This window comes from Carassius carassius, chromosome 40, assembly GCF_963082965.1.
Source record: "Carassius carassius chromosome 40, fCarCar2.1, whole genome shotgun sequence".
Classification (NCBI taxonomy): Eukaryota; Metazoa; Chordata; class Actinopteri; order Cypriniformes; family Cyprinidae; genus Carassius; species Carassius carassius.
Genome location: NC_081794.1, coordinates 6,636,364 through 6,656,764, shown reverse-complemented (window position 1 = coordinate 6,656,764; position 20,401 = coordinate 6,636,364). Strand labels below are relative to the sequence as shown.

Below are 20,401 nucleotides of genomic sequence, written 5' to 3'. Positions count from 1 at the left end.
CCAAATCTGACATTTTCCAGAACAGAATCCAGCAGGATCAAATTAAGTACTGGTCCTAATAATCACAAATAGATTTAATGTGAGCAACAGTGCGTTTTACTGCGGAGCACAGCCACACGCGCACCACAGTTACGTTTGGCATACGTTTATTTTAAATGCCATGTCAGTTTAAAACATTGCAATTGTGTTTTAAAATACAACGATCACCACAAAAACCATTTAAAGAGGCGCGGTCAACAGTTTCCATGCAGGATAGGAAACAGTCAAAGTAAAATGATCTCAAACTTATGGCGCGCTCTCTTCATTTTAATCAAACGATCATAAAATCACACCTATTCATTTTATAATCCTGCTACTAGCATTTTATTCAGACTAGTGCTGGGCGGTATACTGGTTCATACCGAAAACCAGTGTATATTTTCTTTATGATATACATTTTTAATATACCGCCATACCGATGTATTTAATTACTCAACGTTGTGCTGAGCGAACGTTATGCTGAGCTGCGGCCGCGTGACACTTTTTCAGACGGACCCTTTACAATGTTGCACTTTTAAGCAGCGACTGCGAGGCGTGGTGAGGGTAAACAGTAGTGCACTGGTGTTACATTTTAACGCCTGTTTCACACATACTCCGTCTACAAGAGATGTTCCGATACCCTTTTTCTCTTTCCGATACCGATTCCGATACCTGGGCTCAGGGTATCGGCTGATCCGATACCTGGGTGTGTATCTGTATATACAGCTGTATATACAACTAGCCCTGTGTAAATTGCTAGAATTTTATGGTGTGCTTCAGACTTATCCCTTAAAAAAAAAAATTAACAAATACATGGTGAACTACTGTATTTATATTATCATCTGACATGAATTTGACCATAATATTTATTTTAAGTGAAAAAGAACTTCAAATGCAGCCAAAAATCTAACACCGCAAACTAAAAAAGGTATTTTAGTTTAACAATATAACTGTATAAAAAAACTGCAACAAATAAGTCTAGGAATATATAAAAAATGATATATTAATCAGATAATCTCTTTACAGCAAAACAAGTCAAAAACAAGCAACCGTCTAGGTAGGGCTGGGCGATATACAAAAAAAAAATGATCTCTCGATATTGTCAATTTTTACGATATTCGATATATATCTCGATATGTTTGCATTTGCATTTAAATAATAAAAAAATAAAACATGATTTTCTTTTGCCCATTAAAAAAAAAACTATTTAGATTAAACAGCTAATTTAAGCAGTTAAAAAATCTAGACCAAGAGATCACTTACTGCTTTTTATTAAATGAATACACGTAGGCCTATATGTAACTGAAGCAGTGCAAATTAAGTAACAGTTACAGAAAGTGCATTCTTCTTTTTAGTGCATGCAATTCACAATTTAAACTATGCAACTGGGATAAGTATTTTATTTAAAAAATGTTAACAAGTTTTTAAGCTAAGAACACAAGTCTGTCAACTGTCTGTGGTTTTAAAAGAAGCTCTGTGGCATGAAACTATGTTCCTACTGACACTAAAAACCCTCTTAGATGGGGAGCTAGTTGCTGAAGCACATAGCTCTTATATATAAATATTTATAAATGAATACCAAAGACTTTTGCATTCTCTCTGTCTATATTATGGAAACTGGTAAACATATCAGTGAAATTCCCCAATAGTAATTCCAAATGGCCATAGTCTATGTTTCTCTATTCAAACATCAGCGGTCGAGTAAGTGCATTTATTTTGCGATCACAAATGCAAACAATACAGTTGAGATCTCACGACAGAAAACAGACCGGCTGAACGACTCTTTCATTAGATCGCTCAATTCCAGCTTGTTAGTGTTTTCAGATTATCGTCGGCGGCTCTTTCGCAATGAGGAGTGAGCACGTGCGCATGGTTGCCAGATTGCTTAAAATAAGCAAACACCGGGCAGAAAATGTATCCTTGTAACAGTGGAGCTCTGATTCGGAGATTTAAACTCTTGTTATCTGGCAACTGCTATCATTACAGCTCTCGTAGTAGAGGGGCGTAGAGCAGTCAGCAGTTACAGGTTCCTTTTTTGGACATTCGGCGCGTTGTTTTGGGAAAGTATGCTTGAATTTGAAATATTCGATATTCCCGATATATTCAAATTGTACATCGTCGTCAAAATTATTCCGATGTTATGGCTAATATTCGATATATCGCCCAGCCCTACGTCTAGGCATAATTATTATTATTAAAAGAGATGTATTATTATTACTACATAGAGACATAGTTAAATCTACTGTAGGCTACAAAAGTAGCTTAATATAAGGTCAATTTACTCACGTTAAACCAAACATTTATTTTGATGGGTTGCCATGAAGATCTTTGAGTGTCTGTGTTTATGATGACAGTTTTCTCAAATGAAACGGCGCATCTGCGCCCGTCACCCACAGAGATGTAGAATTTGCAGGAGTAATATTTAAATAGTATTTTGCAGTTTAATATTCACAGACACTAGTATATAATCGGCTACAGTCTTGAGCCCTGTGCTTAGACTAACACGGAAGCGACTGAACGCAGCTGCGTGTACCGAATATACTCGGGAGTCGGTAACTTACTACCAGTACTACAGAGTATCTGTAGTGGTATCATCACATTTTTTAATTTTCAGCACCGACTTGGTGGTGAAGGTCTGTTGTTTGGAGTTTTTTTGGTTTCCAAAAATCCGACGTCGACCAAACAACCATTTTACGCCATAAACCGGGAAACCGGCATTATTTAGAAAAAAAACAAACAAACACATGATATAAATTTTTGTTCTAACCGCTCAGCACTAATTCAGACTAACACCCCTTTAAATTCACACACACACACACAAACACACTAAGCAAAGACCAAGTGGACAAGTGAAGAATTTGGTACACATTAAACCTCCACAACCGAGAAAACAAACTCCAATCTCAAACACTCAAAACAAATCAAAGCCATCCAGTAAAAATGAAAGAATGAGTCTAGTCATTTTACAACTAACGGTGCTCAGCCACCCTTTCTAAACTCAAGCCAATGGTTCAAGGACAGTAACAACTGCCATCTCTCTAGAAACAATCCCAGCATTCACGTCTGAACTTTGGAGCTGCTCTGCTTGCTTGAGGTCTGACAGTGTGACAAAGGACATACAGACAGCAGCAGCTGAGCAAAACATGCTTAACAGTAACCTGACAATGTATAATTAACGTCAGCCTACCAGTGTTAAATTTCCAGCCTTAAATCGATACCAAGAATAGCACTAACATTAAAGCTAAGGCTTCCTGCCAAACACAAACACAGAAAACAAACAAACAGGTGTAATACACACAGCAGCGTCCAGCCCCAGCTCTCCAGATCCCATGTGTCGTCACTGGTCATCCCATGGAACAATCACATTACTGCATACACACACGCTCCCACAGACACAAGGAGATCTGGAGGGATCAAGCAAATTAAGAAGGCTTGCTCTACTTCCAGTGTACAGCTCCTGTATACATGACATGTGAGCCACTAAACGTTCCCTGTCCCTCCCTCATTATCCTCAGGATCTCTGTCACTATAAATTTTAAAGGCACTTCATTGTACTTTGAACATGGGATGAATTGCATCTGTAAAAGTGATTCAGCAAAGAAATTCAGCGAGGTGCCCAGTATTCACCCTGTATTAATCTCTGGTGATCCAATCACATGTGATCAGCTGAGACACATCATGGCTTACACTTTGCAGTAACATGCAGGAGTGAACAATGTTCTGCTGATCTAGGGTCAGTGTGAGTGTGTTTTGGGTAAGTTAATGGATCCGTTTTTATGCCTCATTTATACTACAAATACTTGAATTTCTGGATGTTTATTGCAAATTCTTCTGAATTCAGTTTTTTGGGTTGGCCCAAATTGCAAGAATGATTGCGATTATCTTTACAGCTGTGATAATCTTAAATGCACAAATCCAATCTTTTTACATTTACAAATTTTTTGGCCCGTCTGTTTACATTCCCTTTAGACACGACTGGTATCCGATATCTGCGTTTACATTAATTCCCAGCCAAAAGGATTGTCTGCAGTAATCGCTTTACTATGCACATGGTAGACCCTTGTGTTTTAAATGACCATGCTATTAAAATTATTTATATAATTCATGTCGAATGGCCATTATTATTTACCAGCATGGACAATGGCGGTCATGGATGTTTTGCAGCACAAAATCTGAAAGGATAAAGACCGGAAAAATAATCCCCTCAAGTTATCACCACATTGCAGAGAAATATAATGTAGCTTTTAGTGGTTGTATTTTCAAAATTCACGGGGCAGGTGTTGAAAACCAGCTACTGAACGTGCAATTTCTTACCTATAAAAAGTTTCCATCTCGAAATGCAAGCACATACAGCACACCCGCATTTAAACACCATTAAAAATCTTTGAGCAAACAGGTCGCCCTCGCATTGGGAGCTGTGAGTGAGAACTGGATGCGTGTGTTTAGACGTAGGTCAGATTTCCAGATATTGGATGTGTATCCGCTTAAAATCCACATTAGGAAATGGCTAAGACGGGATGCGAAATGTGAGTCATTGATCACCAATGCTCATTCTTCTTGACCTGTCCGGAGACAAACTTGCAGTGACAAATGAGTGGAAACCAATTCAGTCTTACACAAAGAACCACTCATCTGCTTGAGGGTTCTGGCAAGATCCCACATGACCATGTAAAAAACTAAATGGAACCAATATGTATTGGGTACAACCTATAGAGAAATTAAAATGGAAGTCTGACTGTATACACACATATACACACACAAACACCAAACCAAAGTAGTAGTTAGAATTCTACATTACATTTGAACATTATATTTTCTAAGCATTAAATCTGTAATTTGTGCACAGCAGACATTGAACGCTTCAACCAATTACTTGACATTACATAACATGATTTTGACCCAGTATGAAGTCATGCTATTTATCTTTTTACACTATAGATGGCAGCCATCTGGCCAAAATACATAAATTCTAATCTTTTCTGTTTCAACTTTTTACAAGTATATAGACGATATATGTATATAGAGGTCATGATGACTGTGCTTAGTAGGGCTGGGAAAATAAAATTTTCCGAATGCATCGCGATTACTTCTTGACTCAATCCTGAGCTTAGTTTTGAACAGCAGATGGCACTGCATGCTTTAGAAACAACTGTAGTCTGCTCTTTTCCAAATCCTTACACACACTTGAACCTTGAAGTGAATTACAAGGGTGTTCACAGTGGGCTGTGTTTACATTAATCTTGTGAAATAAAAGCATTCCGTGCTGAGGCGAAATTAACATTACATGACTCAGTCGAATGCACTAGTGCTCTTTAGCACTCATAAGCATTGGAGAGTGAATTTAAAATCTAGATTAGAGCCGTATCTGCTGTTAAAATCTAAACTTGGAATCGATTCCAGAGGAACCACAATGCATTCTGAAAACCTCAGAATCAATCCACAAATCGATTCTTCATCAATTTATCATCCCAGCCCTAGTGATTAAACAATGCGAGATTTTTTTTTGTTGTTGTTTTAAAGAATTGCAAACATTTATGAAAACACAAAGAAACCATGTAGGAGAGTGGTTATGTGCAAACAGTGAGAAACTCTACATTATAATATCGGTCACTTTCCACTTTAGTTATTTGTGCAGTGTGCACATGTCAAAAATATATTCATATTTGAAGCTTGTGACATTAACGCACACATCAACCCGATCACTTTATTAAACACTACATTCAGATTCATTAATCGGAATGAATATGGTCCAAAAATTGTGCATGTAAAAGGTAGCCATTGTGGGTCATGCAGCAGACTTCTGCTGACAAATAACAGGTAGATCCAGGTCTAGGACAGGAAGCATGGAGAAAGTTCACACGGTTCATCTACATACTACTGGCATTGTAACAACGCAAATCTGGTTGAGAAATCAGCAAACTTATCCTTTGTGTGATGCAATAGGTTTGACGGCACACCTTCACACGAGTGCACAGATTGGCTCTTCTTGGAACATCATCATCATCCTCTCACACAAAGATAACAATAAATGTTGGACTCTCATGCATCAAACTATAGGAGGAAAAAAAAAATCGATGTACTAAATAATGTAGTCTCAAACCCAAACAGAATATAAGATAACATTAAAATATAATCCGTTATCTTATATTCTAATTACAATACTAAAAATAAAACTAGGCAACGAAAAAGTCCAAATAACTACCAAGAAAAACAATATTCTTCATATGAGTGCTACAAAAATGGGCTACTGATCTAACGTCAAAAGGAGTCTTATTCTTATAAGATAAGGAATTGCACAGAAACAACAAAAAAGGCAAGCCTATGTCATGGTCAAATTTTAATAATACCGGCAAAGACCATGAAAATACGGTCAACTACTCATGTCCCCTGAGTTGTTAGTATGAACAATCAATACAGCAGTCAGACAGCATGGTTAGCTTTTGTGTGGAGAGGAGGAGTGCATCTCACACAAACTCACTACCAGTGGCTGTGAGATTGCAATAAGCGTACAGTTTCACATAATACAATGTGAATGCGGTTTACAAAAGATAAATGATATACAACAATGTACACTTAAAGCAAGTGTGCAGTTAACCGACTATAATTGCATTAAAAGGTTTCATGATAATGCGCGGAATGCGGCGTCTTCGCTTTATATAGAAAAACAAGAGACTCACTCAGACAGGTCTGGGGCCCTCCACCTCAAAACCGGCCTCCTACAAACGAAACATCACCAGTATCACCGTTTATAAACCATTGTAATCCATGTGTGGCCTTCTCTCATCCTCGCATCATCCAGAGAAACAGCCGATTGAACCAATGAGAGGCGCATCGGCCTACTGCCGCGAAATACAAACACTCATCTCTACATCTGACAGACAAGATAAGACTCAGCATTTCACAAACGGATATTCTAAAGCCTCATGTTACAGAAACAACTAAATTAAATGCAAATAAACCCCATAATAAACACACGAAAAAAAATAATAATAATAAAATAAAAAATAAATAAAAAAAGATACGTTCAGGTAAATATTATTGACTCAACAGCACCTGTCGCAATTGACTAGCAAGTTAGCAGTACAAACATTAAAGTCACTTACCTGAGCTTGACCGTCGTGGTTTTACTCTCAGATGAAATACAAAGGAATGAACTGCCGTTAGGTTATGAACGTGTGTGCGTTAGTTTGCGTTCACTTCACAGTATAATATTATTCAGCTACGATAACGGTGTTTAGCCGTTTCTCTAATCACGCCTCAGGTGGCTTTTTCAATATCACGTCACGCACTTGAGCTTGAGAAACGACGTCATATCCGCCAAGTTCTACCTCATTATAAATTCAATTATAATACCTTTAAAATACTAAAAACGCAATTATTACCTTGTTTTTCTTTTTGACAGAGCGTCAGTGTTATTTATTAATAATAATTGGTTTATTGTAATATATGTAATGATAGACTTTTTAAAATAGTTTTTATTTTTTGACAGTTTTATTTACAACTTTTAAAAAAATTAAAGTGTTAAGTGATACATTAAAGTGTATTAAAAACAATGAAAGCGTTCTTAAATTAAATTCCAATTTAAAAAAGGACACCAAGAATGCTTTGGGCAGAACCTAAGTAATTTCTAAATATTATTAATTTATGCAAAAATACATCAATTTAATACCGCCCATGAATTTCTTTACCTACACTTTACCATTTATTATTTATATTTATTTGAAATGTATTAATCTTATTTTAGCTAAATGTTATAGTCATTACGATAATTTTTTTTTAAATACTGCACGATGACCACGAAGGTCAAGATTTTAGACAGTTCTTAAAAAATAAAAATGCATATTCACATTAACTTGCAATTTAACTAATAAACCATATGTATTGTTTTCACAGTGTATATTCTAATTATATGACAAACTAGACTGTCAATGATAATCATTCATGACTAATGTACATAGTGACACCTAATGGTAACAGAAACAACAGAATACTGAACAAAATAGTTTTATTTTTTTGTTGGTATGAAAGAATCAACTTTGTGCTTTTTAATTAAATAACTACACACTGACTCCGTTGTTTTTATTGTATCACCCATTAAAGGTCCATTTCTCTCAAGAGTGCAGAGAAAAAAAAAAAAAAAAAGTAAACACTCCCAAACTCTGCTTTGCTCAGATTCTCTCTCACACACACATATATATATATATATATATATATATATGTATGTGTGTGTGGGTATGTGTACAAGACATTAAGGCTGTAGTTATATTTCAAGTATTTACTTTATGGAATTGATTTATAAAATTAATTTTTCATTTCCAATCATAGAAATGTCAGGGAAAACGGCACTCTTGCTTGCATGATATTGCTAAACTATATAAAAGGGTTCATTTCTTTATTTCCTTGTTTATACAAACATTAACATCTTTATTTAACATTTTTTAATCAGTCAGCTTTAAAATGATCAAGAGGTTATAATGCAATAAAAATATTTTTGTCTGCAATAGAAGACACCTTGCGTGCACAAATGTTTCTAAACATATCAAATATCAACCAAAAAGTGCAAATTCATAACTACTTTAATATTGGTGCAAAAAGTGATTCAAGGTCAATACTTAAACAACCACATGAACAATCACAACATAAACACTGTATTGATGGTGCAAACCTCATTAAGAAAATTAACCATTTCTGAAACCTAGATCATGCCAACTACATGGATAAAATTACAAAAAGTTGAACTCCTCCTGAACTTAATTGAAGGGTTTGACGATTTTCATGGAAATATAGTTCTGAAAAAACAAAAAATGAATTAGCATTGTAGACATTACATCCCAAGTGTAAATTCTCAACAGGACTGATAAAGTGTGTCCTTACCGGTAATGAAAACAACAAGATCCCAATGAATAACAGCACTAAGACTAGCACAATCAGGCCAATGATCACCCACTTAGATCTACGCCACACTATGAACTTGCACGTCTTGCATGGATTTGAGAACCAAAAGAATGAGATTTCAGGTCGCCTGAGAAGTTGAAAAGAGAAACAAATCTTGTGATGATCTTCTATTCACACACACAACAGGAGAAACACAAAGTAAGAAATCAATTACTTGGGAGGATCCAGTTTTGGATTCATATTTGGTTCATCTCTGCCTTTTCCAGCAGGTCTCTCATCCGCTTCCTTCTCATTCACAATCTCCAAAGTCAACTCAACCTTTCCCTGAAACCAACATATAAAGTAACCCCAATTAGGAAAATGACTTTAACATCCCATTTTACCAAAATATCACGCATTTGCAAGTGACAAGTATTTAAATGTGGAGAAGGTTTGATTATATCCATTTGACTGAATAATGAATAGTCATACTGCAACAAAGAAATACAGCGTGTTAACTGTTCTTACACCGAGTTCCCTCTTGCCGTCTTTATCCATGTAGCACGGCCACCATCCTCTAACTGACTTCTGGTCAAAGAGAGACTTCAATTGGTCTGACATTCGAGGTGTGGTTCCATCAGGGATCATGCTAAGGCTACATTTCTTCGGTGTTTTGGAAGGGATGATGAGGTGGTGCAGATCAAGTTCAACAGCACCTGGAACATACGCGAGATTAATACATAAACCCCATAATATGACAACGCCAAAATTTCCAAGATCTGCATACACAGGTCTCACCTAGGTAATCATCCAGAGAGAATTTGTCATTATCCCATATTTGAACAATAAGCTTGGGTGGGATTCTCAACTCGGATTTGTCAAGGCTCCAGAAATGTTCCTTTTTAACAGAAAAGAATGAATATTTTAATACTTCCAAGTGCTCTTCATAATACATGAAACGCGTCTAAACTGCATTACCTTTTTAGATACAAGACACAGCTCCTCTGTAGGCAAGTATTCAAATCCAAAGACAAATCTCCAGTTGAAATTGCCATCGCCATCCAAAGATCGGTAATGGACGTCTGTTTTTTGCTTATCTTCTTCCATACCTGGCATCCAACTAATCAAAGGCATAAACGCATGAATTACAACACATATTACTTGTAAAACACATTAAGGGAAGACTCCAAAGGTAAACAGTGTAAAAATCTAATCAATCAGGGAAACGTGGTGATATCTATTATGAGTTACAGGTTTTATGAAATGTTATTTAAATACACAAATTACCGAAATAAATATGGACCAGAAATCTGAGCATTGGATAAAGCCAAAAATCCTTAGATATCACTTTTAAATCACCTATTAATATGGTCAACAGCTGGAAACATTTTCACCGTGTTTTTAGGAATAAAATTTTAGGCCATATAAATGAGGCAGATGAAATAAACTCCTCTGTTAAAACCTTCAGAATACAGATGGAAATAAAACTGTAAAGTTTGGGTGTAAGTGCTAATGAAGGGGAGATTTCTGGCTCAGTGCCTGAGAAACATTTCGAGAAAGTGGCCTTCACTATATGTACTGTTATTCAAATTTACAGATGCAAAGAGATTAGGGTTGCCAGGTTTTCACCACAAAACCCACCCAATTGCTATTCATAACTAGCCCAATCACATTTGTAAAATTTGCATTTTAGGGGCTAAATATCATGTAATTGGGGTAGCTCCATCCCATGGACATGAAAATTGACTTGCGGCAACAGTGTTAAAGTTGCTGAAAGTAAACTGAAAAAGATTTTTTTTTTTTTTTAAAGTGTAATAATAAACATTTAAATATATATTTCGGTGGTTTTCCTGCCACTAGTCTGAAAAAAGACATGTTATGGAAGCAAAAAAACACAATATCAATGGTTTTGTCTTAAACTTAAATCTTTTACATACCCCTTTACATAGATGTCACTCATATTTTCACCAGTAATGCTGGTGTCATCCAAAACGACCTCAGTCGTGTTCCAAACAATAACGCGCAGAAAATACCTTATAGAAAGAATGAACACGAGTCAACTGCCGATCAACACAAAAGCAAAACCAAAATCACCAATTTCTTCTCACTTTTTTGCTTTGCGTGGAGATATGTCAAAAGGAGGTCCAGGAGGCCCAAGACTTTTTGGGAAAATGTCTACCCACATCTGGAGTTTTCCCTATAAAACAGACTAGTCAATAACGCAGATAACAAAGCAGTATTCTGGGCTCTGTATGGTATATCACAGGAAGAACTGGCCTGTGAATAGCATCACACCTGTGGGAGAGTCGGTTGGAAGCTACTGTAAAGAGTTCTGCTTTCAACATGCTCCGGAACCAGGCCTTGAGTTCTCAGGACGTGCAGAGCGATCCGTTCACTTGGAGGACCCAGGTGTTCGTGAATTTCCTTGTTTGCTTCTAAAATGCATACATATACATGTATACTAGACAACTTGACTAAAAGTTTCAAACAGCTTTTAAAAGTTTGAACTTAAGACAACAGATTTTAGTAGTTTTATAGGACATATGTGACCCTGGACCACAAAACCAGTCTTAAGTCGCTGGGCTATATTTTTAAAAATAGCCCAAAAACAACATAAGTTGTTATCGATTTAAAATTATCGATTTTTCTTTTAAGCCAAAAATCATTACGATATTAAGTAAAGATCATGTTCCATGAAGATATTTAGTAAATTACCTACCGTAAATATATCAAAATTTAATATCGGATTAGTAATATGCATGGCTAAGAATTCATTTAGACATGCTTAAAAGGTGATTTTCTCAGTATTTTGATTTTTTTGCACCCTCAGATTCCAGATTTTCAAATAGTTGTATCTCGGACAAACATCGTCCGATCCTAACAAACCATACACCTTTGATCTCCATTTCATTATGAATGGGTTTGAGGTCCAGGGTCATATATACAGTTGCTATAGACGGTTTCAACGGCAACAACATAAACAAATGTTACTGCGCATGCACGCTTTTGTGGACCTAACTTAACTTCCTGTAGACTTCCAAATAGAATCAATAACAACAGCCAAGTCCCTCTAGGGTAGATATTTTTGATAAACAAAATATGTTTGCCGCGTGGATCAGGCGGACTTAATGAAAATGCAAATTCATTCTTTGCCAGCAGGAGATGTTTTAAAGCATAGACAAAGCGCGAGAAATAGAGGTTTCCCCAGTAACAGCTGTAAACAAAGCAGAGCTGGTACGCTCACCCGCTGCTTTATCAGGCATATAACATGCAAGTCTTCCTTCAGAAATATAGCGATATAAAAACACCTGTGCCTCGTTTTGATATTTAAACATAAATGTAAGGAATTATGAGTAACGTTACGTACTGCACGTTTAATAATAATGTTTATTCAACGAAGCCTTTTTGAAGATCAATCCGTTTTAAAATCGTGGCGAGTCTCGAAAAATAAATAAATGTATGGGAAACAAATCCCATAGCACAACCACCTGAGCCCAACTTCAGTCTACTCATCACCTTGACTTTAACTGTGTTTGTAGAAGGCAATGCAGCCAGACCAATATACACAACACAGACCGGAAGTTAACTTAGGTCCAGGCGCGTGCGCCCGATGAAACCGTCTATAGGACAATTCAATCAATTCGACAAGACATATGAAGATGTGTGAATCAGGTCTTAACCCAGTTTGGAGTATATACCACAATACAACAAAGGTGTTCAAAAGAACATAAATCTCTGAAAATTACCAAAGTCAGAGAGGCAGTACAATCGGCCACCAAAGGATAACGTGTTTCCATTGTCTTGACTCCTGGGTGGACTCAATCCTTTCCATCGGGCAAGCTGTTCAAGAATCTTAGATGGACTGAGTTGATCACGCCACTGGTTTGGTCCAGAGCTATTTAATGAATAAAACCATGAATCATCCAATGCTGTTGTCCTCAAAGAAAATAAGTTTGCATTAAAGTGTATGGTTCTCACATGCAGTATGTTTGGGGTAAACCACAGTAGGAACCAAAGCGAGAAAGAAGACGGTTCTCCAAGTCAATCACAGTCTCCCCAACTTTATCATCACGGCTGAGCAAATCAAAGTCATAGACTGCAATTTTCAGGTCTTTGTCTTGTGGGAGGAAGCATGTCAGTTCAAACATTCTGTTGAGAGAAAAAAAAATTAGTTCACAGTCTTCGACTGTCTAAATACAAGATAAACTCTCAATAGATCTATGGCATTACCTTCCAAACACTGGGTTAAGTGTGTATGGTATATAGTTGTCCCTGTCATCAAAATACTTTTTCCCCAAAGAGATTTTGATATATGGGTCACACTGCAAAAAGAAAAAGGAGCTTTGCCATTTCATTTAACTAAAAAAAAATTCAACACACCCAAAAATTAATCATGAGCTTTCTGAAATGCTGAATGAAAGAAAGTATTACTTTGTTATTGTTGTCTTTGGGTTGCAGGTCGATGGCTTGAGCCACATAGATTCGGACAACACACTCCTGAGAGACACTGTCGGGGAGTTCTTTGAACTGTTGTGGAGGAGGGGGCACCCCTGGGTCATCTGGCAGTGGGTACACCTTAAAGGAGCCCTGAAAACAATCAATTAAACAAAATCATTTAGAAACGTAAGGTGCGACTTAATTCGCTTTAAGAATAAATGTAATGCTGATTAACATCTTGCCTTGAATTCTCCAACTACATCTGGGTCATCATCATCACTTTCATTTTTACCACGTTGCAATTTGAAGGTGCTGCAGAAATCAGTAAGACCCATGAACTCTTTTACACTTTCAAGCTCATGGTCATATACCTATGAAAACCAGCAGAAGAGAACCTCACTACGAATACTAAGCCATACAACAAATCTTCGTGGATTCAAATTCATCAATATGGAAAACATTTGAATAAGTAAAATAAGTGAAAGCTTACCCAACTCATATATATATATATAAAATAAATAAGTGGTGGGCCGTTATCGGCGTACTCTTATCGGCGATAAAAAAAAAATAGTAATATCGCCGTTAATCTATTCTCAATGTTGGGTTGGGAGCTGGGTCTATACTATGCGAGCTATGATGACTTTCACCTTGATATTTTAGCGCGGATGTATGCCTAACCGAATTCGAGAATGAGAATGAGTGTGTGTATGGGTGTAATATCGAAAGCCAAATGGGTCAGAATTCACGTGCTTTTCAACGCCGTATTAATTTTAAAATAGAGGTGCGCCGATCACGATCGTCCGATTGTTATGCGCATCTCGTCAGTAAAGCCGGTTCTCTAATCAGCGGTAAATTCCATCAGGTGCATGATTTCACATAGAGCAGCTCTACACAGAGCCATTGTTAACTGAGAAGCTGCGCAAATCCACGTTCATTTTTAGCGTTTATTTGTGCATCTTCTCAGTTAACAATGGCTCTGTGTAGTAACAGCTCTATGTGTATAGATTTGTTCAAAACCGCAGATTCATTCAAAAACGTTGTTCAGAAACAGCTGTGTGTTTGATTGGAGATGAACCGCGATCAGCTGTGACTGTTCGAATTTGTTTTTAAGAAATAGAGCACATTAAGTGTTCCTAAAATTTAAGCCCATATGTTTAGGGACGCCTGCAGGATTTCTTCCCGAAGAAGTCGTCTCTACACTGTTTGTTATGATGAATGACATCACGATCTGCTTTCACGATCTGAGGTGAACCAATAACCATTTACTGCCTTCATTCAATCCAAAATTATTATTATACTTTTCTTCAGATTTGCCTGTTGTTGTTGATACTAATACAAAATATCAGGGGGTCTCCCATAAGTCTATTCACGAGTCAGCTCCGCATTTCTGCTTAATTCAGCTATGATTATCATTTCGGTTTATGTTTTTATTTATATATATATATATATATATATATAAATAAATAAAAAGAAAAAATAAATGTAGCTCTAAAAATTTATATTTCATTTAGAATGACACATGCTCTACTTTTGTTTCAGAAGCTGCATCTGAATCGTCATATATTAACAGAATAAAACAGGCTGGTTATCAGCATTCTTCAAAATATCTTCCTCAAACGCAATAAAGGCATAAGGTTTGAAACAACATTGGGTTGAGTAAATGTAAATAAACAGAATTTCTATTTTTGTGAAACTATCCCCAACTGTTTTTTAAATTGAAATGATAGCCTACTCAAAATATAATAATATTGCTTATTAGTTTAACTGTTGAATAAAATCATTTCCAAATTTGCACTCGTTCGTGCCTGGGCTGATAACTTTATGAGACAAAAGCTCAAGGGCATTTTTCCCCTATATGTATTATGGTAAGGGCTATCCTTGCCATCTTCGCGCTCTTGCAAACTGGATGCTCTGACTTGCCGTAGAGTCCTTGTAGCCATGAGAGGTGTGTCCATGTAGGAGTAAATAAATCTGCATCTTAAGTGGCGTGTGGCGTTATTTTAACGCGTGGTGGCATCAGGCATTAACTTATCGCCTAACGGTGCTTATTTAACGTCTTGCAGCGTTATGAAAACGGCGTTTTAAAATTAATGCGGCGTTGAAAAGCACGCAAATTCTGGCCCACTTGGCTTTCCATAGTGAAATTACCACATCAAACGTGATGCGTTTCACACATCCGTCTGCAGTCCATGTGCGTTTCGTATGTGGTGCTGAAGCAGCACGGATTCATACTCATTGTGCTTTCACACAGGACGCGTTTGCAGTCTGTTACTCGGTACGTAAACTATCGCTGCACTGCTGCAGACGCAACGCTCCTGGAACGCACTGATGGACCGCAACCGCGTGAACGCTGGAATCCGTTAACATGAGTGCAAAAAAAAAAAAAAAAAAAAAACACATACGCACTGCAGACGGAGTATGTGTGAAACAGGCATAAGGTTTTTTGCACTTTGTGCAATGTGGAATTAGTTTACCGCTTTTAAGCACTTTGTGATGCATTTTGAAAACAGGAGATGAGTCCCTGGTCTAATGCACCACCTGTCTTGAGTAACCCATTCTAAAAGACTTACTTTGTCATTATTTTATTTGGGAAGCACACATATTCTGAATGCCTTTGGCAGAATTCAAATGAGACATTTTAATCTAGATTAATTCCAAGATTACAGTGAGATTAATCTAGATTAAATTAATCTATGCCCACAACTAAGAGAGATATATATATATATATATATATATATATATATATATATATATATATATATATATATATATATATATATATATATATATATATATATATTTGGTACGACTTAATTTTTGGGTGAGCAATTCTTTATTTAGTAACATTACAATATCTATTTCTAGATTTAAGGTATTTATTAATTGAATAATAAATATGTATATCTGCAATGTTATCATACAGTTTAGACAGAATTCACACCTCCAATGTGTCATAACCTTTGTCAAGGTATGGGAGGCATTTCTCACGATCTCCAACAGAAGCATAAAACTTACTCCACCAATCAACAGTCTCTTTCTCCTGCAAAGCAGTAGAAAAATGGATAGTTTCATCCTTGTGATAGAGCTAAAATACAGATATGATAACATTACTTAAAACCAAAGTTTAAGTGGAAAGTGTGTAGAATATTACCACTGAACTCACCTTCTCACGCTGTTGAAACCAGGAAGGGCACACATTGAACACACACACACACACGAAACAATTCATTAAAAACTGGTAAAAAAGGAATATTGTTAGGCTTTAAAAATCTTTTAAATCTCATATTTGACCATTTTAAGATTTATTTTATCAGTATAACAAACCCCAATCATCATCATTAAAAGACTTTATTTATCTAAATCTATGTAAAAATGAACCTAACATTTATATTAGCATTTCAGTTTCTGAATGTACATTTAATACACACAAAAAATACAAAAATAAAAACTGATAAAGATGTATACATTAAGTTTACATGATCCTTTTCTCCATGATTAAATGTACACACAAGGGGGGGGGGGTTAAATTAATTAAAAGTTGATTATGAGTATGATTCCTCAGAGCAAGTACAAATCATCATAATGTGAAATGAGATTTATAATTTTGATTGGATACTCCCCCAGTTTAACCCATTGTGACTTCAGAAAGTGAAGATTTACTTAAATCAGACACAATGTGGGCTACAGACTAAATATTGGCATTTGTTTGGCACCACTGGCGCCAATTCGGAAACTACACACTTTCTACTTTATACCTTTATAACTTAGAATTATATTTAATTACAAAATGTAGACATTTTGATTAAAGTGCCTTATGTGTATATATATATATATATATATATATATATATATATATATATATATATATATATATATACACACACACAAACACACACTTGAATGTGACTAGCAGTGGCCATATTGTCAACAGCAGCTGAGATGCCATACAAATACTGAAATTTACAAAGTTAAAAATAGCAGCAAATTCCTACAGATGTAAGACGCAAGTTCCTAAATCTTCAAAATCAAGCGACTTGGTAGCAGTACCTGGGCTTCTAGAAGAAGCTGTCTGCCGTCATCTATGTTTACATGGAGGTCTCTAGGAGAAGCTGCCATTAAAGCCACTGCAAGAAGAGGGAGAATTTAAGAATCCCAATAATAAATACTCTTTCAAACTTGTATTTTGCAAATTTGCTGTACACAAGAATCAACAGTGTTAAGGTGACTAAATGATACATGGTTAAATATTTAGGGTCAGATTTACTAAACAGGGCAAATTAAAGTACAGAGACAACATTTCATTTCCATAATAACCAGCGCAATCTACCAAGTGCAGCACAAATTAGCATTAGCGTGTTCTTCTGGCATTCCAAATAAGTTAGTGGAAAAAACTCCCCTCCCTTCCACCACACGCTCTGTTCTCTGTGGTGCCTCCTCCTAGCAACAACAAATGCAGCCATTTCAAGCACAAAATAGCTATAGACATACTTTGTGCGTTAAATAATGGCGCAATTTGAGGAGCACAAATGTTAGCAAATCGTGCTGCGGGATTCATTTCAATACTCGCCTCACATAAATTTTGCGTCAAAGGGAAACTTCTACAAATGCATATTCAATAAGGTGAATCGCAAAAATACACTGTGCTTGTTTAGTAAATCCTGACAGTACTATTTTAACATTAAAAGATGGTTTGTGCTTGTGGCGCAAGATGTTAGTAAAACTGGAACTTAGAGGGATGTAAAAAAAAATGTATAACAAATGAGTATGCAAATGAAAAATAAAAAAAAGATCAGCCACTATCTAGCATGCATTTACAGAAAAAATATGAAGTTTACAAAATACAAAATATATAGCGCAACCTATGGCTGAAGTTATCTTCAAAACAAGGTCTGAATAGAATGAATTGTCAAAGTTTAACAGTTAAAATGTTTACAACAAACTAAAACCAGAATGTTTAGGGAATACCAATACAATGTTGCCTTACACACACATACGACAGCATTTTAGTGCCATGTTGAAAGAAAAAAAACTTTATTTAATATTACAAGAAAAAGTTCACGTTTAAAGAATTAAGTCATAATAGGCCTACGAGAAAAGTCGAAATATTATGAAAATAAAGTCGAAATATTACGAAATACATTTTCACACAGACTCTTTGCAATTTTCACAAAAAAAAAAAAAAAAAAAAAATTTAATGAACCGTTTCACAAATACAGCGATCTGATCATTAAAGAGCTTGAAAAACACATTATTCTAAAGACCCATAATTTATGTTTTGCTATAAAACTGATTTTGAAAGCTGAGGCATTAAAAGTAGGTCTATCAAAAGCACATATCTTATTACTATTGTGTGACTGGCAAACTACAAATAACGAATGCAATGGAAGATATGAAATATTATTTCCAATCATACTGTCCCCGCGAGTATGACTATGATTCATTTCTACTATTTAAATCCTCGAAACATTTAAACTTTATTCTCGTAATCTTAGAATTTTTTTTTTCAACATGCAACTAAAACGCCATTGTACACACAGACATTGGTTTGCCAAAAAAAAAGCAAGCAAACTTTATAAAAGGGAATGTACTTTTTGAAGACATGGCCACTTCTGCAACTGTGGCATAAGGGTCACATCGAAACCGTTCCAGGGAATTGATGGTGCATTGACCCACCACAGGTTTCCGTCCAAAGGGTCTGTGGTCGATGACTTTCAGCACTATAGGAGGAGAATACATCTCTTCTTTGGGTAGAAGCTAAAGACAGAAAACAAGATGCTGAATACATTTAGCCTATGACCTCAGGAAAAACAGTTTGACCCTCATCGACCCATCAAGATCAGCTCACACTCCAGCCCGCCGCTCTCTAAAACCCCTGGAGAGCTCCACAAAGAGTGAGCTGGCACACACTTGTCATTAACACACGTGGTTAAATATGAATGTCATTGCATTTGATAGCAAAATAGCAATGAAGCAGCATTTATTTTAAAGCATGATTGCACATTTTCTCTACAGGTAGATGCTCACCACTTTTAATAAGAAGACATTCCCTGGAAAATTAGGGCACTTCTTCAGGTTTTTGATAACAGCCGTCTCAACTCTCTCTCCTCCGCACTCCACCACCAGACTGGGTGACCTCACAGGAGCCAACCGATACGTCTTCATGTTACGCAATCCCCATGCTAGAACCTGCATCCAACAAAACAACAAATTTCAAAAACACTAATACTTTTTTATATGGAGCTTTTCTGCACAACTTTTCTTTACTACACTACATTTATGACTTCCTATAGTAAATTCCTAGGGTTGTGTGCGTCTCATTTCAATAAATTGTCTTTTTGGAGAAGAAAAAGTTTTAATGGTACATAGTATCAAAAGAATTAAAAGTCCAAACAATGAGACAAAACAGTTGAAACTGACCTCTACGGTAGTGAGTTGCACCACAGGTCGCACCCCTTGAGGAACCATATAGAGTTTCTCTCCTCGTTTGGGAGGAATAAGGGGAAGTTCAGTGTCATTTCCCTAGAGTAGGCAACATAAGATTAATTCGAATTAATCACAAGGCAGCCATAAATGTGGTAAAATAGACCTAAATTCCATTAAGCAGCACACCTTGGCATTCAGAATGAGCTCTGCAGCCACCAGAATCTCCCCAGCCAGAGCATTTTTGTGTGTTACAGGCTCCCAGAGGAGTTTAGGAGATGCATCCATGCCTGAAGTCAACTTCACCATAGGTACACATGTACTTCTGCCAAGCATTTCATCTTTACCCTACCAGGATTGACAAAACAAATCATTCATGCTGTGTGGACACTTGCACTTAAATAGTAGCTAATATTTGTCTGGTGTATGAGTAAAAACCAAAAGAACTGTTTATATGCTGTATGTTCTTTTTTTTTAAATAATTTTTAATAAGTTCTTCCAAAATGATCTTGTGTTGTAACAATTTACGATTTAACCATTTTCTTAAATTTAATACGCATCCTGATACAACCTGGAAAGCTTTTGCCTCAAACTCCTAATTTGCTGCTTATTAATAGCAAGTTAGTTAGGTTTAGAGGATATAAAATCTAGT

At 36.2% G+C, this 20,401-nt stretch overlaps 2 protein-coding genes across 3 annotated transcripts in view; both read right to left on the bottom strand.

Annotated features, from left to right (window-relative positions):
• sun1a (Sad1 and UNC84 domain containing 1a) overlaps positions 1–7,301 on the bottom strand; it is a 43,261-nt gene extending 35,960 nt beyond the window's left edge. For both annotated transcript variants that reach the window (XM_059531881.1, XM_059531883.1), the window contains exon 1: positions 7,122–7,301. The gene's annotated coding sequence lies outside the window, so the exon portion shown is untranslated. The remainder of the gene's footprint in view (positions 1–7,121) is intronic.
• A 1,140-nt stretch (positions 7,302–8,441) lies between these two features.
• Positions 8,442–20,401, bottom strand: part of LOC132122033 (myoferlin-like) — a 42,315-nt gene continuing 30,355 nt past the window's right edge. Inside the window, exons 34-54 of the mRNA XM_059531877.1 lie at positions 19,939–20,097; positions 19,747–19,848; positions 19,354–19,515; positions 18,918–19,083; positions 17,377–17,453; positions 16,493–16,501; positions 16,271–16,369; positions 13,572–13,700; positions 13,324–13,479; positions 13,123–13,214; positions 12,871–13,041; positions 12,639–12,787; positions 11,188–11,327; positions 11,001–11,089; positions 10,830–10,925; positions 9,871–10,012; positions 9,691–9,790; positions 9,421–9,608; positions 9,128–9,237; positions 8,893–9,040; positions 8,442–8,807 (exon numbers count right to left, since the gene is read on the bottom strand). Of these exons, the coding sequence (XP_059387860.1) occupies positions 8,769–8,807; positions 8,893–9,040; positions 9,128–9,237; positions 9,421–9,608; positions 9,691–9,790; positions 9,871–10,012; positions 10,830–10,925; positions 11,001–11,089; positions 11,188–11,327; positions 12,639–12,787; positions 12,871–13,041; positions 13,123–13,214; positions 13,324–13,479; positions 13,572–13,700; positions 16,271–16,369; positions 16,493–16,501; positions 17,377–17,453; positions 18,918–19,083; positions 19,354–19,515; positions 19,747–19,848; positions 19,939–20,097 (2,523 nt within the window). The 3' untranslated portion in view covers positions 8,442–8,768. The remainder of the gene's footprint in view (positions 8,808–8,892; positions 9,041–9,127; positions 9,238–9,420; positions 9,609–9,690; positions 9,791–9,870; positions 10,013–10,829; positions 10,926–11,000; positions 11,090–11,187; positions 11,328–12,638; positions 12,788–12,870; positions 13,042–13,122; positions 13,215–13,323; positions 13,480–13,571; positions 13,701–16,270; positions 16,370–16,492; positions 16,502–17,376; positions 17,454–18,917; positions 19,084–19,353; positions 19,516–19,746; positions 19,849–19,938; positions 20,098–20,401) is intronic.